This window comes from Notolabrus celidotus, chromosome 21, assembly GCF_009762535.1.
Source record: "Notolabrus celidotus isolate fNotCel1 chromosome 21, fNotCel1.pri, whole genome shotgun sequence".
Lineage (NCBI taxonomy): Eukaryota > Metazoa > Chordata > Actinopteri > Labriformes > Labridae > Notolabrus > Notolabrus celidotus.
In genome coordinates, this window is record NC_048292.1 from 17,954,317 (window position 1) to 17,973,538 (window position 19,222).

At 42.5% G+C, this 19,222-nt stretch overlaps 1 protein-coding gene across 2 annotated transcripts in view; it reads right to left on the reverse strand.

Moving 5' to 3' along the window:
* Positions 1-19,222, reverse strand: part of plxna4 (plexin A4) — a 254,565-nt gene that overhangs the window by 79,170 nt on the left and 156,173 nt on the right. For both annotated transcript variants that reach the window (XM_034673574.1, XM_034673573.1), the window contains exon 5: positions 14,034-14,134. In XM_034673574.1, coding sequence (XP_034529465.1) covers positions 14,034-14,134 — 101 coding nt within the window. The remainder of the gene's footprint in view (positions 1-14,033; positions 14,135-19,222) is intronic.

Below are 19,222 nucleotides of genomic sequence, written 5' to 3' on the forward strand. Positions count from 1 at the left end.
CTTCAAAGAGAAACCTTTAACCTTAAAAGGAAAATCACAGCTAACTGCATATTCTTTGATTCTTCAAGTGTGCATCTTCATAATAAGGCACATCCTGGAAATGTCTGAAAGCTACATAAAAAAGGATGATGGGAAGAATGTGATCAAGAACTAGAGACCAAATGTGTGGGTGAAAAAGAAACACCACAACAAAAAATAAATCCCAATGGTGGAAGTCAAGGCCAAATGTACAAAACATAATGCTCCCGAATGTATTTCATTTCTACTTTGAAGGCATAGGGAGGCAGTGTAATTCCAGGCTTGATCCCCTATAGTTGAAACTAGTCGAGTATCAAGTGGGGTGCAGGCTGCAGGGCTCAGAGGAGCACATGCGGAGAGAGAGAGAGAGAGAGAGAGAGAGAGAGAGAGAGAGAGAGAGAGAGAGAGAGAGAGAGAGAGAGAGAGAGAGAGAGAACATACTAAAGAGAGGGAGCAGATGTATCTGGCCATGTGAGACTTCAGGTGTAATGCATATCTAATGTGAGGCATGGAGAAGGTCAAGCAGGCTGGGAAATGAAAGCTATTAAACTCTCACAAAGCCACGAGTCCAGCCATCCTCTGCTCTATCAAACGTTCATGTCACTGGGGGGGGAGACATACAGCACAGTGCATGCAAGCATGAAACCCACAAGTGGATGAACCTGTATAAATAAATATAAGCGTGTGTGTGTGTGTGTGTGTGTGTGTGTTAAATCTGGAAAATGCACACACATTCTTCCACACAAACACTCTCGTGCTTCAGAATTACAGGTCTTTAAAATTATTTTGTGTATACCACACATCTAGGCTCGCCTTGAATCTGCTCTATGTGGCAAATCGATGCACAACAAATAGGCAGTCTGTAGTCCAACTGAAACTCAATTACCATAAGACCCATGCATCATCAGACACTCCATGGAATCCTATACATACTAATAGCCTGAGGCTGTATAAGGTAGGGTATCACAGGAGATCCAGTCAAATGACACACATCTAAACTCAGCCTGGCCACATCTCTCAGCCATATATGTGACCACAACACACACACACACGCACGCACGCACGCACGCACGCACGCACACACGCACTAATGCACGCACACACGCACGCACGCACGCACACACAGAGACAACAGTCAGGGTGCCTTCTTGTGCTATCATTAAGAGAGGTGGTCCACAGAGCAGAAATCCGCATGGAGGGGCCGGTGGGGGAGTCATTACCTGGCCCACTAGCCATGACCTTGTTACTGCCGGTTGTACACACACACACACACACACACACACACACACACACACACACACACACACACACACACACACACACACACATACACACACACACACACACACACACACACACGCACACAAACTATAAAATCTGTGTCTCAAATAAGCCTGTATCCAAAGACATTGAAACTGCAGGGCCTACCCCCAAGTCTCTTGGCCATCCTCTGTATGCACCACTAATGCAAAGACACCAGCTGAGCGGAAAATGACATAGAAACACTGCTGCAGAGGGTTAAAACAGGTAGCCTCTTAAAGACAAAATAACACCTTAAATACAAACAGATTGAAGAAGAAACACAGCCTAATTTTGTCAATCAATGTCCCATAAAGTCGTCCAATAAATGAGGATTATAACAGCTCTTATAATTTCCAACAACCTCCATAAATCCTGTCTTTCTCTCTCTTCACACAAACACATCAGAATAAATGGTGATCAGCAGCATCAATCTGGCCCTGAGGGCAAGCAAGCAGCAGCTGTTTCTCTCTGTCGTGACTTTTGGCGCTTGCACCCCACCACGCAATTTTAGCAGCTGTCAAAAGCCGTGCCATCTCTCTTTCTCTCGCACGCACACACACACACACATATTCACACACATACACACACAAAACAAACAGTCCCCTGGCACAGCTATCTAATGGTGGGCTGGTGTGGCAGGCTTATTAGGCTGTTTATCTGGCATATGTGATGTCACCACTGCCCCTGAAGATGCTATTAGACCAGGGTCTCTATATTAAACCGCTTTATCTGTCTGGTTCAGAGGTATGCTGGTGTGTGAGTGTGTGTGTGTGTGTGTGTGTGTGTGTGTGTGTGTGTGTGTGTGTGTGTGTGTGTGTGTGTGTGTGTGTGTGTGTGTGTGTGTGTGTGTGTGTGTGTGTGTGAGAGAGAGAGAGTTGGAGAAAGAGAGGAGCAGGGGGGTTAAAGACCTTGACTAGAATATTTACTTTTATTCAGTCTTTCAGTTATTGAATCTTTTGAAATGAAATCCTTTTTTCTGCAGACAAGTTTGACAATTTTAGAGGTTTTAGTGAAACAAAGGAGGGCACAGTGAGCACCGTCATTACAGAAGTTATGATTTTCAATCATCCAGCACTACTTACTACCCCACTAATGATGACTTATACTTCTTAGTTCATTAAAAAACACTTCTCCCCTTCAAGATATGAATGGCAGTTCTAAGCTTACTCAGTCTCTGTGTTGAAAAGCACCAAACAGCCTCATTTTGAAAGCTGGGATGAGATAAGACAGCCAAACGATGTAAAAACTAATATTGGAATGCTTCCAAACAGCTCGTATATCACTGCCCCATTTATTACCACTTCTAACACAATCTGACCTCACAATCATAAAATAAAGGCCCAGACACTGACAAGGGAAAACAATAGCTTATCGCTGCAGTGCATCGACAGTATTTCCCGAGGTATTAGTGAGCTGAAGTCCCCTGTTTAATGATGTTTTCATAAGAGCCCCAAAGGGTGATAGGGCAGGCCACTGGAGGGCTGGGCTTCAATACAGCCTCAATAGTACACTTGGCTTTTATCTTCTATATATTGTGTTATGATCCCGCATGTGAGGAGCTGTAGACGGTAGCATATGATACTATTGATCCACCGAGTCAATATCCAGCCTGCAGAGATATAGTGTGTTAATTTACTGCCACAAGGCACTATGTAACGCTGAATGAGAATAACTTTACTTATGGTTTTCTGTGAAAGAGATTAGAGCGTTCAGAGGTCTCTAGAGTTTATGTTTGTTCACTTTATAATGTCTGCTTTTCTAACATTTATTACAAAAGAGTTGTGATTCATATTTCCAAATCAACACATCAGACGGAGAAGCTTGTGAAACGCTTTTGCAGATATTTGTGTTTGAAATATTGTTGCTTCTAAAGAGACTGATCAGAGAGCTTGTTCACATTAATATTAATAAATAGCTTTATTCTGGGTTTCATCAGGCTTAAAGCTGCTCACAGAGAGACACGTATACGTACCAGAGAGATTCATTCAACTCACAATGTGATGCAATTCACATTACTTTTTTTTTTTTTTACAATTTATCTAAGGGTGTGAGTGACCCTGAGAAAACTTTGGCTCATAAATGTGTAACTTGTTTTGCTTTCATTACATGTGCTTTAATTTTGAAAGAACACAATTCGTAGTTTTCAGTCACGTGACCCCGCAACAGCCTGGAGGGAAAAAAGAGCGTAGTAACATGACTATAAGACCATCTCCCCCTCCCAAAATTTCACTGTCAAGCTTCAACACTAAATATGAACCTTCTCCTTAACTTACCCAAGAACAATTTATCACCAGACTGTCAGGACAAAAGTGTCCGGCTGTGAAAACAGACGTTATTACTAAGCACAATAAACCAAGAAAACGTCATGCTGTCACAAGCAAGACTTAACAACGGTCACTCTAGACCTTTGGGAATTAAGATAAACCAGCAGATCACAAACTAGTGTGGCTAGTATAATTAGTGACATAAAAGTTATACAACCCCACTTCAAAAACAATGAAATATCCCTGTAAGAAGCAGGACCGGGGCTTGTCTCCTCATCATATAACTGAAAAACAAATGTCCGTCACTTTTTAGTGTTTAAACATGTAGTTAGCAGCAGGGTCCGGTCATTTCCCCGTAGCCCGTAGCAGTAAGAAGCCTTTTCTGCCCTCCAGGGGGGGGGCGTTCCATAGTGTGTGACGTCACGTGAAAACTATGAATAGGAACGTCTGCTGGGTGGTAAAGATACAGGAGTTAAAAAAAAAAGATCAACTTTGAACAATGTTGAATGCATTCACACCCCCTGGAGAGGCATTAGCTCTTCCATGTTGCATTGTTGTCGGTTACATCTCTCTTTCTATCAGCTGTGGAGACAGTGCTCACATGACGTGCCAGGAGCAGGAAGGAGATCCACTAGTTTATCAAAAGTAGAGAGCAATCCTGTGTAAATGCTAATTTAGTGGCTGCGAATGTTTTGTCCTGCTGCTGCCACGTCTGTACGTCTCTATTGAGCCACACACGTAATAATGTAGAACTCGCTCTGTTTCATTTTTCATTTCACCAATTTGAATCATCCTTATGTGTATCTATTTTAAATTGTCTATCCTAAGGTAAAGTTACATCCCTGATACATGGAGTTACAAAACACAGTTTAAATGTAGTGTATACAACCTGTTATGTCTTAGGTAAAGGTTTAGTCTTTGGTATCATACAACTCGTGTGTCTGCCTAATGACCGACTTTATCATGAAACATAGATACTTAAGACATTAAAGTGTCCCAGCATGCATGCATAATCTCTGTGACAATGCTATCTGGTGTTACTACAGAACAATCAGTGAGGATTACTGTAGGATTATATAACATGGTTATTATATTCTTACTATGCTGCAGTTGCCATAGCACCAGCTACGTGATGGGACATTTGATGTGACCTGCATGAGTACTCGTTCCTTAGGGTGCTCTCCATCATAGTGAAGATGAGCTGTATGTGTGTAAGACAGAGAGAGTGTGTGTGTGGGGTGTGTTTACCCTCATATCCTTGACTAGAGTACTTACTTCTGTAGTTTAATTTATGCTCTTCACTGGAAGATTTCTCATCCCCGCTCTCTCTTCCTGTGAATTTATGTAACCTGAACCCTCTCGTAGCATGGGATATATCACTTTCTACCTTCTCTTCCTTTGACTGTCAACACATCTTTCATTCATCCTCTCTGTCTCATGTCACTCCCTGTGTCTGGTTCATGCTCTGCCGGACAAAAGAAAGACACCTTCCCTGCTGTGAGTGTGTGTTTGTGTGTGCATGTCCTCTCTCTGCTGTCTCTGTTTCCTTGTGTGAGGTAAGGTGACGATAGGTGACAGTGAGCAATGGTCCCGACTTAAAAGTGGGAACTGTGTGTGTGTGCTTGTGCCTGTGTGTTCGGGATAGGTAGATTGGTTTGTGTGAAGGTGTGTGTGTGTGTGTTCTTCACACTATGATGGTGACAGTCGAGTGGGAACTGGAAGGTGCAACACTCCGTTCCGTCCTGATGCCCCTGTCACTTCTTGGCCTTGTTCCCTTCCCTCAGCTTCCCTTAGCATCCAGCGAGAGGAGCAGGGGGGTGAAATCAGTCACCCATACTCAGGGGACGATCACCCTCCCCTGGGCATGGACATAAGAGAGTGCCAGGGATGCAAAAATTTCCGGATCAAAGAAAGTCTTTGGAATAAATGGAAGTTTGACAGTTGACAAAGTCGTTTTTGGAACTTTTTCCTCAAATTAACAGAAAACTTTAGGCACGTTGTTAAAGCTGCAACTGATTTTATGAGGCTTCATTGATGATGTTTTGATTCATGAAATGCATCATACATGAGTCTTAAACAGTGTTGGGCAAGTTACAGCTAAAATGTAACACACTATATATTAGTAGTTGTTATTTGAAAGTAATTAGTTACATTACAATATTACTGTCTCTGAATTGTAAAGCGTTACACTACTTGAGTTACTTTCACCAAAATAACTGCAGAACTATGGCTAGCATTCTAAAATGCTAAAATATCATTTATTGCAGCTGATTATCAATCCAGTGAAGTGTGATGTGGTATAGCATGATGACTGTGTAGGCCCTAAGGCTACTAACAACTTAATATAATAGGCACAGTGAAGGCTCATGGCGCAATACAATAAGTAACAATGACCGTCAGAATCACAAAAGCAGACAAAGTCAAAGTCTGGTAAGTTATGATAAAGATATCGTAAATATTCAAACTTAACTTCAGTATATTTGCGCTTTGAAGCCATTTTATTTACAGTAATAGTTTCTTTACCTTTTTATCTTAAAGTTTGTTCTCCTCTCTCTCTCTCTCTCTCTCTCTCTCTCTCTCTCTCTCTCTCTCTCTCTCTCTCTCTCTCTCTCTCTCTCTCTCTCTTTTTCATTGCTCGCTCTACCTGTGTGCAACATTTTTTATCCCCTCTCCTACGTATCATATCTCTTATTGGTCTGCGACAGCCCCAGGGGTCATCTGATCACAGACACAGCCATTGATTGGTTGAGCGAGTCTACTATTTGTGCAACACATCCCTTCAGTGGATATTACCAAAAGAATATTCAGTCACAGTCAAAAAGAAATGCTACAATATTTTCTCAACCCTCTAACTTTTCTCCATTGAAGGCTTCTGTTTCTTATCAACTCCTGTTCATGTTTTCTTATCCCTCCATTATCTCCTCTTGGCTATTTCCTTGTCCTTGCATCTTGGCACAGTAATGAGAGATAAAGAGAAAGTCAATTAATGAAATAATCTCTTTTTAAAGGCAAATTTTTTATCTTGCTCCTGTCGGCATCACAAATAAACTAACCCCAGGTATTTTATTTCCTTGCTCCTCATCTTGTTCGTCCTTTCAGCTAACTTCAACTAGATATATAAAATGACAGATCTAGCAGTGCATATAAACAAGAAATTAATGCACATGAAAATTACATGTAGATCGTCAGCCCACGTACTTTCTACTTTCCTGGCCTCGAGTAAGAGCTCAGAGCTCTCTTTTTACTCAAACTGTGGCAGGTCTATTAGAGAATAAACTTTCTTCTGGTGTAAACAAACCCTTCCTCTGCCAGTAATATGTTTCAAAGCACTTACAGCTATCTCCAGGGGCAGGCTAGTGGTCGCCACAACCAAACACGAGTCCTCGGCAGCATGCTAATTGTGGCGCTGCAGTTTAATTAGCAATACTTTGGCATGCTGCAGTAATGAGCACACCGAGGCAACGGATGACTGTGACACAGCGACAGGTAGCACCGGTGCAGAATTAATATGAGAGCGAGCAGAGACAGGGAGAGAGGGAAGGAGAAAAAGCATTCAATGGATCTGCCAATTAGCTTTTCCCTCTGAAAAGGTTATTCGTTGACAGCACCATAGATGTCTGGGGAAAACAAAGGATTTAGGAGACAAGAAGCTTCGCAGCATGACTTGCAAGTTTTATAAGCCCCTTTGTGTGTTTACTCATGACTTCTTGAACCTTTGTTTCATCATTAGACGCTAACACAAGTGTATGACAATTGTTAATTAATTTTTGATCGTATGACTGAAATAAACTCAAAAGAGGCACTTAGATCAGACTTATCTGTTCACTGCTGTAAACAAAAAAGTGTTACTTCAAAGGAAAATGTTAGAGTTAAGGATGTGAATATGACTCATATCCTTCTTCAGTACACAGTGGTTGCTGGCATCACTGACTCCTTCTGTGGTTTTCCACTAGAAGTTTACTATCGATTGTATACACAACCTTTCTCTAATGAACTAGGAGAAGCCATTTGCCTATGGCACAAAGACTTCACTGTCCCTATTCCCCTCCAGGAAGGAGGGATCAATGTTTATGAGTGTTTGGAGGAAGAGGGGAGAGGTGTGAGAAGAAACAGAAGATAGGAAGGCACACATTGGAACACAGCACATGCTGGTTACAGAAGCGTGCACACAGATGTGCCTAAAATGTGAAGACACAAACACAAAAATACAGTGTATGATGAGCTTGGTGAAGATAGTGTTAGATTCAAATGATAGCATAGAGGAGGGAAGGGGAAGATGACAAAAAGGAAATGAAAAAGTGTGAGAGAGAAAATGATCTCAGCACTCAGGGGATAGAAGTCCTATCACTGCCAAAAGCAGAGATTGAGATATGTCAGACAAATTATTAATGTGGAGATATTGCGACATTAGCGCCACTTGTTCCAAAATGACATCGATATCACAGAGTAATGGGAGATATTCCCAATATCCATGCCAAATATGATGACATTCGTTCTGACAATGCTACTTCTCCAAATATGGTTTCCAATCTGTCTCACTGTCACACATGACAGGCGCCTTGACAGCCTAGTTAACCACTTACAGAACTGACAGCTGACAGAGAAGCATTAGGGGAGGTAAAATATCCATAATGTAGCTGTTACTCTTTGGCATAATGGCTCAGAGTAGAGGTGCCACTCAGGTATGTGGAGGGGTTAAAGTGTGCATAGAAAGCACAGAGAGAAAGGGTTAAATCATGTCAGAGAGGTGGATGTACCCTTTTGCGCTTGAGTGAAGCAACTGCAAAAGTGACTTAAAGCAGCAACTTTTCTATTGGCCAATAAGAGTTAACCTATATGGTTCCAGTAGAAACATGGTTATATGAAGCCAGATGAGAAAATAACTTTACTTCTTACTTCATTTGTTACATTAACAAACTTAGGCTTAATAGCCTCAGCCACGAGTCTGAAGACATCTTAAATGCAGTATGTAAATGATATGGTACCACTATCTGTGATTAACAAAAGGTACCACAGCAAATTGTGAACCAGGACAAAGACATGCAAATGGGTATTCACAATCTCATACACTTATTGATAGAAAATAATATGTGATAGTAAAACATTACCTGAGGTTTGAAAACTGTAGTTCAAAAGCCAAAGGTTGGTACCAGAGTGGGTAGGTCTAAATTTAGCATGTATGTATCTTACAAGAGCTATGTTTCCCAGAGACAATAGACCTAAGGTGTGCACTCTCCAAGGGGACCAGGGTCTTCCTTAAGTCCTGGGAACTCAAATTTTATTAAATAAAAAAGGACTTCGCACATGAGAGTGTACTTTCTGTGGGAACAGGGACTTCGGGGGTGGGACTTTTAAATTGATATACTGAGATAGTACTTGCAGCATTTGAAACACTTTTACCCATGTCAGCAGAATTACTTTCCTAATCCTCATATCTTTGGACTTAATTCTAAACCCAGACAACAATGGGCTGGATGAACCTTTTAATCCCTTTCAAAAGGAGACCCTGAACTAAAAGTTCCTTGTACTTTAGGTGGAAACGAGTAAATGTCTTCTGTTCTCACGAACTAAGAATTTAGTAATAACAAATGCAGAATTTTGAAGTCAACAGTTTTTATTCATAAATACTGTACATAAGCCCGCTATTCATCTCATATTTCCTTAGAGGGAATCTTCAGGAAGGGTCCTCAATGAGACTCTCCTCTGATTGACAGGGTGTGACATCCAATGTCAGTGGTAAAAGACTGGAAAGAAGCAAAATGAAGGAAAGGGGAGGCTGGTATGAGTGAAGACTTTCCTTTCACCTGCCGGGCTAGACAGGTATTAGCATAAGTCGTGCATCTCGACAGAGAAGAGCAAGAGGATGAGTCTGATAGGACAAGACAGTTTGGTTGACAGGTGAAGCTTCAGCTTTCCTTGAATACTGGCAGGGAAAACCACAGGAGGGGAATCTAAAGAAGTCTCCCATGAGGTTCAAACGCATACAGTAAGGGGGTATATAGGATATGCAGCTGATGGTTAGATAGGAGTGTATGTCCATAAATGAAGACATTTGACTTCTAAATGGATGGTCAATGTTTGTCAAGGACAACGACTGCGATCAGACACACACAGGTGCACCATCCTCTCCTGTTGATTTCCTCCCCTGTACTATTGATTGCCTTTCTCCTCTTCCCCTGGTGTTCTCTCTAACAGCTCCTCTCACCGATCTATAAAGTAAATAAAGGCAATGCTGATAGAGAGAGGTAGAGAGAGAGTGAGAGAGCGAGTGCTTGCGATTCTGTTTTCTCTCGGACCAGGGAGGTGATTTCAAGGTTGATTGGGAACAACAAACTATCTGGAAGAGCACTTTGAAGATGAAGCACATGCTATGCTTCCCCTTCCACTCCCTTCCGTTCAGCGCAGAGTAAGAGTGGGTGGGAGAGTGTGTGAGATTTCTGAGAGTTGGCTGTGTTTTGAACTTTTTTTGCTCTATGATATTAAAGATGCATTGTTTCAGCCTTTAGTGTGCAGTCAGTGGATGAGGCAGGGGGCCTGTTTTCATATTTTTATTCTTTGTTGAAATATCTTTAACCTTGGATCAGGATAAGTATTTTACAAGAAGGAATATGAGCACAATAAAAACTCCATTAGAATTCACAACACGTCCATCTGTTGTGGGGTTTTTTTTCTGCACAGCAATGCAGACTCACCCTGCAGGCTTTTGGTATTAAAATACTGCCGTCCACTTATGGAGGCTCATTCATTGGTTTCCTTTTTGCTTAGTACTGTTATGTCAGGTTTGGCATGTGAGGCATTTGTACTTGTGCTTAATTTAGCTCATTACTGTAGTAAAAATATCAATGATCAGAATGCAACTAGTGGCATTTATGCAAGTCCATGGCTGAGTTGGCTGCTGTGTGAGTTCAAGTTTTGCCGTTTTGATGCCTGATGAGCATAGAATAAGAATATAATCTTTAAAGGTATAATATGCAACATTCGAACAATCATTTAGCAGAGAGTCATTTCCTCCAAATGAAAGAATGAAGTCCCTCTGAGTTTCTCTTGTTTTTGGACTATGTTTACAAGTGACAGAACAGGACTGGTTCCTGACATGTCGTTTGTTCATGTGTCATACAGAGGTGCTTTACATGCTTCATATGAATTACATGCATGCAGTTTTGTAAGAACCCCCTCCCTACTTAAACTGACGGCCCCATCCACTCATGCACGCCGCTGCACAAGCATAACAGCAGAGAAGAATGTTGAAAGAGACCCACCTGATTTTCCAAACCAAAGAAAATACTTTATTGGTCCAAAATTGGGTCTAATTACCAATGTACACCCATAATATTTTTTAAATAACTACTTCTGTAAGGATTTATAACCTCAGGAAATACTCTGATATATTCATCATCTACTTAAAAACACTTTTATCTCCTGTCTGTATAACCATACCGCTCTATACATGTATATCTCAGTTGTCTTTAGAAGCTCTTCTTCCTTTAGGTCATTTCGTCAAGCAGTGTAAATGAGAATGTTATTCTGCAAAAGATCCTCAAGTGGGAAAGAAGGCAGACTGAAGGACATTAGATGAATATTTTGATGCACTGAATATCAAGCAGTTCAGCACACGCTGCATATGTTGCATTTGTTAGGGGCTGAGATGTCTGGAGAGAAGGGCTTCGGCTAAGAAGTGTGTGCCCTTCACGTGTATGTGTATGTGTCAGATGCAACTGCCCACCAAGGACAGACGTGCTTAATTCATGGTCAAACTGTCGACATTATGCGATATCTCTTCCCTTCTATCTACAACTTTCTCTGACTACATTTAAAGTGAACACTTTAATGAGTTCAGGTAGCTTGCCCAGGCGTTTGTAGGGTGAGCAGTATTGATTATCTGTATTTTGTCCATCTGTCTGTATAGGGATTAGTATCTGTAGATGTTAGTCGGACTTGCTGGATTACTTTGATTCACGCCTGTAAAAGTGTGTTTTACCACTATCTGATCTCAGTCAATCAATGAGGCATGGGAATAGGTTGGAAAGACTGATACGTACAACGCTACATTTTATTGAATAGCCAAAAAATAGTCTTCTATGAAGGAATATGACTCAAGTAATCAAGATTAATACCGAAAATATCTCAGGTGCAAAAGATCAGCAGTGGTTCATTTAACAGAATGACTCAGGGCAGGAAAACAGGAGTGATTATGGCAGGAGCAAAGAGTCCTGCTTGCCCTGAGGTAGATTCATCCCTCAGGGGGGGCATCAGTTACACCAAGACCCTGTTAAGAATTCACAATCTGGGAGATGGAGAGCGTGGATGTTGGGGGGTCTCTGAGAAAGGTAAACCTATGGTCGATAGTTCAAATGGGGTTGTGCGTTTCATGTGTGTCTTTCTGCAAGAAGGGTGAAGGAGAGGGGAAACTGTGAGTCCAACTTATGGAAGGGACACACGAAAAAGTCACACACCTGAAATCTCTCTTTTGCCCTTGTAATGGTCAGACACCTCGACACCTGAGAACGACTGGAGTGGCATTTTGGTTATTTTCTCTCCCTCTCTCTGGGCTCTATTCTGGTTTTGCGGACTTGACACTAATTTTCCACTGAGAGAGGTATGCGTGTTTGTGTGTGTGTGTTTGTGTGTGTGTGTGTGTGTGTGTGTGTGTGTGTGTGCCATGCCCTTGTTTGTGTGTTTCAGTGAATAGGAGGGTGAGATGAGGGGAGCCGATTCTATCAGGCTAAGTGTGACAGGCCAATCTGTGGCCACCAATTGCTGCGACTGGGAGGATGTCCAGGGTGTTAATGGGTTTGTCCACGCACACACGCAAACACACACACGCACGCACGCACACACGCACACACGCACACACACACACACACACACACACACACACACACACACACACACACACACACACACACACGCACACACACATACACACACACATTGCTGCACAGAAACCATGTGCACAGCATGTGGAGCATATTCACACAGAGGTCCAGACACTTAAGGTTTGGTTTACAGTTCAAGCATGTTGCCTTGCCTTCTTACTGGTTGCCCTTTAGTTGTTTTTTAAAAAGTGTCAATAGGAGACTTTGTGATAGACCTAAAACTCTACAGTAATGCAACATACATTCATGTGTTAGACACTGTGTGTGTGTGTGTGTGTGTGTGTGTGTGTGTGTGTGTGTGTGTGTGTGTGTGTAGGTGTGCAATACTTTGCTTCTAACCTCTGGTACATGACCCATAACCCATCAGAGTGTGTCCTCTGTCAGCTAATGCACTTTGTACCCTGGAGACCTCGAACATGTTCATCCTCTATTTCTCCTTCCTTCACTCTGCTGCACACAAGCCGACAATTTTTTCACCTTTTTCTTTTCCTTTGTTCATCCCTCTTTTACATCCCTGCTTTTTGGGAGTTTTCTAGCAGCGTTAGTATATCTCTTATTACTGTCACTTCTCTACCCTTCTGCCATACCTGTCTCCCTTTGTCTTCTACCATTCATCTTTGGTTTTCTCCATCTTTGTTTCTCTGTCTCCTCCCCTGTCCATCTTCCCTCCTCTGCAGAGTTCAGAGTGTCTGTTACTCCCACACACGCACACCACTCCTCTGCCCTCGCCATGTCCTCTCTTGCCAACAGGGACAGAGGTCCTAAACGTACTCAGCCGCACTCACAAACACACGCACATACACCCTCACACTCTACCCAAGGGCTAGCACCAACACAAGAAACCAATTTTCAATTTACAGTGGAGTGGGAAATCTCCCTGCCCCCAGCTAGCACTATCTCCCGCTTCAATCTTGAGGGACAAGGGTTTGACAGCAGCTGAGGTATGTGTGAATTTGTGTGCTTCTTTGTGTGTATGTATAAAAAAAGAAAGTGACAGACAGTTTAAAGAAAACACAATAAAGAAAAGAAAAAAGGTCAGGCTGTGGTTGTGAGTGAATTGTGGTTAATGATATAACCTCTGAAATCTCATCTCCAGTTTAGTAACAATAACAGAAACTATCTCTCTCCTCATGTCAACTCCTGAAGTTTGGAGAGGTGCCCTGGCAGTGCCGCCGGTGTCTGTGCTCTCACCAGGCTCTGGTTTCAGGGCTGGTAAACAAAGCCAGTGGTCTGGTCTGGTAATGGATCTGAGGGGGCTCTGGCACAAGGCCGAGCCCCACCAGGAAAGCAATCTGAGAGCTGGCCTGGGTTGGTGAGAGGAGTCCCTGAATGCTCAAGGGCTGCAAGGAGAGGAAAGCTGGGCACAGGCCCAGGCGTCATGGAGGTAGGGGAGGCTAACAACCAAAACACAGCAACCCCCAGTCTGTTTGTTAGTTTTTAAAAAGCCCTTTGAATGGGAAGGAACTAAGAAATTATGCTTTTGTTTAACTGGAAGATGAAAAGGAAAGAAAAATACAGGTGTTGTTGTGTTTGTGTAGGCACATGTGCGACTTTGCAGTTTAGCAGGACTTACATGTTGTGGAGGACACACCAGCCGCAGTGCGGATCTCCCGATCCGAGACATTCACTGCAGGTTGAGTACTGACCACAGGCCTCCACTGGCACCCTTGACAGCTGCAGAGAAACATAGAAAGAGATTAGATTTGATGGCATTCAGGATACTTTACAGTTAAAGAGAGAGTATGCAAAATTCGTTCAAAAGGTTACGTTTGGGGAAACCTGAAACAGAAGAATTTGGGACATGAATGCCAAAATATCATCATGCTTTTACTTTCTCCTAATAACTGTGTGTTTTTGTTGTTTTGCATTTATTTCCAAATTACAAAAAACCCTCTTAGGTTAGGCAAGCAGAATTAACCCCACTCTTATCCTTGAAATGGCTTACAGGTAACATGAAACTTCAAATGGAATTAATACATTGATGTTCTGGGAGTATGAATTGTTGGAATTTTGTATTTTTTTGGAAACATTGTAACATATAACCGAGTATTTAAACATTGCTCAGCGTGAGAGTACTTCAGACTACTAGAGCAGGCATGAACCTGTCACAATCCAATGAAATCACAGTCAAACATGTTGTTGATTCATCATTGGTTGCAGTTACCAAGAACAAAATGTCGTTCAATCATACTCAAATAGCTGTAGATCATCTGTATCAAACTTCACTCCATCTGCAGTGGAAGATCACTTATTTTTCTACACTTGGAAAGAAATTGAGAAAACAATCAAACATTTAAGCAACAGACTGAAAAATTAATTCTAACAAAGTGCTGTTTCTTTTCCCAGGACCACTGGGAGCCAATTATCCTCTTACTGCAACAACAACTAAACTAACAAAACAAACTAATATGTAAAGTGAGGATAAAAGTTTTTCATCCACACAGATTATCATCTCCTCCTCTTTGACAGCTTCCATGTTCTACCCTTGGCTCCAGATGGAAAACTTTACCACCTGGGTAAATTAAGATACATATTCCCCTGCCAATTCAAACTGTCATTGACTGGCACTGATTGGCACCAGCCTCAAGTGGCCAAGGGGCAAAACTGAGGTAGACCTCAGACGTCCCCTTCTCCTGTCACCATAGTAACAGCATGGCGCCATAATAGGTGTTGCTGGCACTTTTGATTAATGAGCCGTCATTGGCGGATGACCGCTGTCAATCAAATGACTCACTGCTGACAGCTGGGAACGAGATACAACATCATCAGTGTGGGACTGATTTTGGATTATAATGAGGGTGTGTGTTTGTTTGCACACAAAGTGGAACTCCAGTCTTGATAAATGAGGTTCAGGAGATGGTAAACACACCTTTGTACCTTTCTGTGCTACATGAGAGGCACCAGAAGGTAAAGTATCACAGAGAAGCTGCTATTTGTTTCCATTCAGTTAGTCTTCATGGAGTGTAAGACAGAAAAGGCAAATAGCTCGATCTTTGTAGCCTTTGAGAAAGAAAAGGGAGAATTTGACATAGATAGGTTATGGGTCAGAACATAAACTAAGAAGTGTAGCCTGCTAGGGAAGTTGTGAATCACTTCTCTGCTTTGGACACTTTGACGGGTCTATTTTTATCAAAGTAATTTCACAAATTACCCCAGAACTTCTGTGCATCAGCTCCAACAGATGCAAAAAATCGAATTCTTTTGGATACCGGTCTCTTGTTAAACCTCCATATATAAGTAATGCAGTTTTGCTCGTCTTCCCGACACTTTTTAGTGCACTATTCTGTATTTGAGGGTATGAAAAGGACCGTAATTAAACCATCCAATGTAGGGCAAAGCTAAATGTAACAGGAGATCAGAAAAGCCTGTGTGCAGTGGTATCTCCAAAGCACAGCCTGGCACTGACGGCGCTTCTCTCTGTCAGACACACAGACTATCACACAGAGCATCTCTGCCTGACAGCCTCTGTCTCTCTCTCTCTCTCTCTCTCTCTCTCTCTCTCTCTCTCTCTCTCTCTCTCTCTCTCAAATGAAAAAACACACTGAGTCGTTGCTGCAGTTTTACCCACAAGTCATATTTCAACATGTGTGCGCACAGATGCGCGGGAACCACAAAGAGTGTCACTGAAGTCAGAATCTGACACACTGGCACTACATCATTCTCCCTCCTGCTCTCTGCATTTATGTCTCTTCTGTGTATTTTTCCGAATGCTATAAATAGCTTACTCAGGCAAACGTGTTTGAGAACACACACGGATTCACACACAGCTGAATAATTTCAGAGGGGGTGTATCTCCTTGTCAAAGTCAAGAGGAATCCTGCATGCTATTACAGATTAAAAACAAGGCAAGTGCATCTTTGTGTGTTAAGCAGCTGTGTGTGTGCACATTTGGGAAAGAGAAATCAGCTGGTGTGTTCTGCCCTCCATGTGTAGAGGAGCATTTGCATTAGTTAGATAAAGGGAATGAGTTTGAGATGGAATCAGGGAGATAGTAGTCAAGTGTACGGCATACGATCACATGTTCTGCTTGTCCATCACTCTTCACCCAGCCTGTTCCTCCTCCTCCTCCTCCTGAGATCCACCTCTGTCTAAGCCTCAGCCGGCTAAAGAACCTGTTAGCTGCCTTAGAGAAAGACCATTGTGTCATCCTATGGAGGGATTTCAGCCGCTAAAGCCTTATCATGAGAGTGTATGAAACCACAATCTCACTCTGTTCGTGTGTTTTTATGTAATCTACGTGGCCATGTCACTGCATCGAGTGGTTTGTCACCTCGTGATCTGCCATAAAAGCTAAGCACCCAGACAGAACTCTAGCAAACAATGTCTCCATATCTGAACGCTTTATAATTTAACACTTCATCGGTGGCAGATATGGCGATACACACAGCCACCCGCATGTACACGTAGATACAGAAACACACACGGATTTAGACTTTGTGGAATGGAAGGGACCTCCTGATGCCTATCGGGGCCTTAGACACCCGCATCTAGGGGGAAATGGTTTTCTCGACAGATAAAACACACACACTCATACACAAAGACAAACACACAGCACATTCAGGGCTCAGCAGAAGTGACGGCTGCCAATGTGGATCCTCTGTTCCAGAGCGCGGATCCTGATATCATTCATCCTCTCCTCTGTCTGTCTGTCTTTCTCTGTCACTCAGATGCTCTGAGGTGTGTAAGATCAGACATTCATCATCTCTCCAGACCCTTCATTCTCTACACAGCTCTCACACACATACACACACACACACACACACACTCAAGCACGCAACACTTTTGTCCCCTCTTTTATCAAAAAAAATTGAAGGATTTGGTGGCTAAACGACCCAATGCACCCCTTGTCTCTCTCATCTCGATATCACATTCATTTCATGCAATCTTCTCCGTGGGCTTTGCCAGAGGGGCAACCATTACGGCTCACTGTCTCCTCACTATGGCTGCGCTATCATATCAGCGGGGATAAATACAAAGAATGGGGAGCATGGCATTTATAATTCCCCCCTGTTTCAGGTGAGCAAATGACAGCCATTATGCCCTGCACTCTCCCTCCTCTCACGATGGGGAGAGACGGAGGCTGCTGAACGTAATTGTGCTTTTAAAAAAGGCCAAGATCACAGACGCACTTGATGCCTTAATGTGTGTGGGGAGATTGGGAGATGGTCTTGATGCTTTACTGCGATCACACAATGGCATCAAATTATATATAGATGATATATACAGTAAGAGCTTCGGTCTATTGTATCTGACGTCAAAGGAAGAGAGGGAAGAAGAGCCTTTGCCTTTGAAAGCACTTCCAATTCAAGATCTTCATCACCACACTGAAGCGATGATAAAGCTTAACTTTGTTTTTCTTTCCCCTCTCTCTTTTCTCTCATCTCCCCTCCTCCTTACATAACGCCCGAGGCCTTGGAGTCAACCTGCAGTGGGAAAGTGATCATTTAATAAATCTGCAGAGACTTTTATTATTAACTAATTCTTCTGCCTCGACTCTGTTCTTCTCTTTATCCCACTCTTTTTTCCTGCCCCCTCCACTTGTAATTAAACAGAGATTCCACCTGCAGCCAAACTCCAGCACTCCAAATGAACAGAGAGAGGGAAATTAAAGCGATAGGCCAATCCTGCCTCACAGCCTGTAGGGCACGCTGAACTTCTCTTATCTTTTCTCTTCTCCCCCCCAGGCTGGTTACGTCTTTTTCTCCTTCCCCGGTGTGAGTTTGTTCATTAGTTTGGCACAGTGCTGGCAGTGCATCATTCCTGCCAGCCGGAAAGCAGGAATTAATAAGAAATAATCTGGTTAAATGTGTGTAATGTGCTGTTTTGGGGTGATTTTTTTTAAATAGCACATTCTAGGTTAGCTGTTGTGGGCATGTGTCAACGATAAATTGCTGTTTAATACAGTAGTTTCATTACATCTCCTCTATGCAGACAACTGCAGGCCATTCAGCAAGAATCATTAGACCTGATAAGTGAAATCAATATTCATATAAGAGACAATGGATGAGAATAATAAATCCTGACCTGCTGTTATCACAACAGCATGTCTTGCAAATGGGAAAAGACCCCCTGGGTCATATAGAGTATTTACAGTACAGTTTCCACTGTATTATATTATATTTATAACAATGTTATGACAACCTATATCTTCAAAAGTTAACCTCTCAATCTCGGGTCCTTCACCCTCTCCTGCCCTCTGATGTCCCAGCTCTCTCCCCCCAGCAGGATGGAGGACAGATTGACGTGGAGTCAAATGAAGCGAGGGACACATCAACGAGCCGCTGCCTCGTCACAGCTGACGCGCCACTCAATCCGTCAACCACCAACCGACGGTATTATATCATAAACTCAGTTAACAGAGCAGGCCGGCGGTTGCGAGTGCAATATTGTTTTCATTTGACGTTCTCAGAGGTCACATGAGAAAGCCATCCATTGCGCTGTCAGAATTGTCAGCGCATGACAAATGACTTGGATACAATCAATCATTTCCACTTATCTTTCCATTCCAATAGAAGGGAAGAGCCACCATGCACAGCACAACAGCAGTTAAACAAGCTGGAGGCAGTTTACTTTTAATAGGTTAAAGATTAGAATACCCTGAGAGGCATACTCTGCTGTATTCCCTCGATACGTCATCTCTGGTGTGTCCATGATTTCAATACAAGCAACCGAAAGCTGAAGCAAGCAAACCTCAGCAACAATAAATTCATACAGCACTTAATGCTAATGTGTCCCATTACAGTGTCAGTCCTCAGTGCAGGA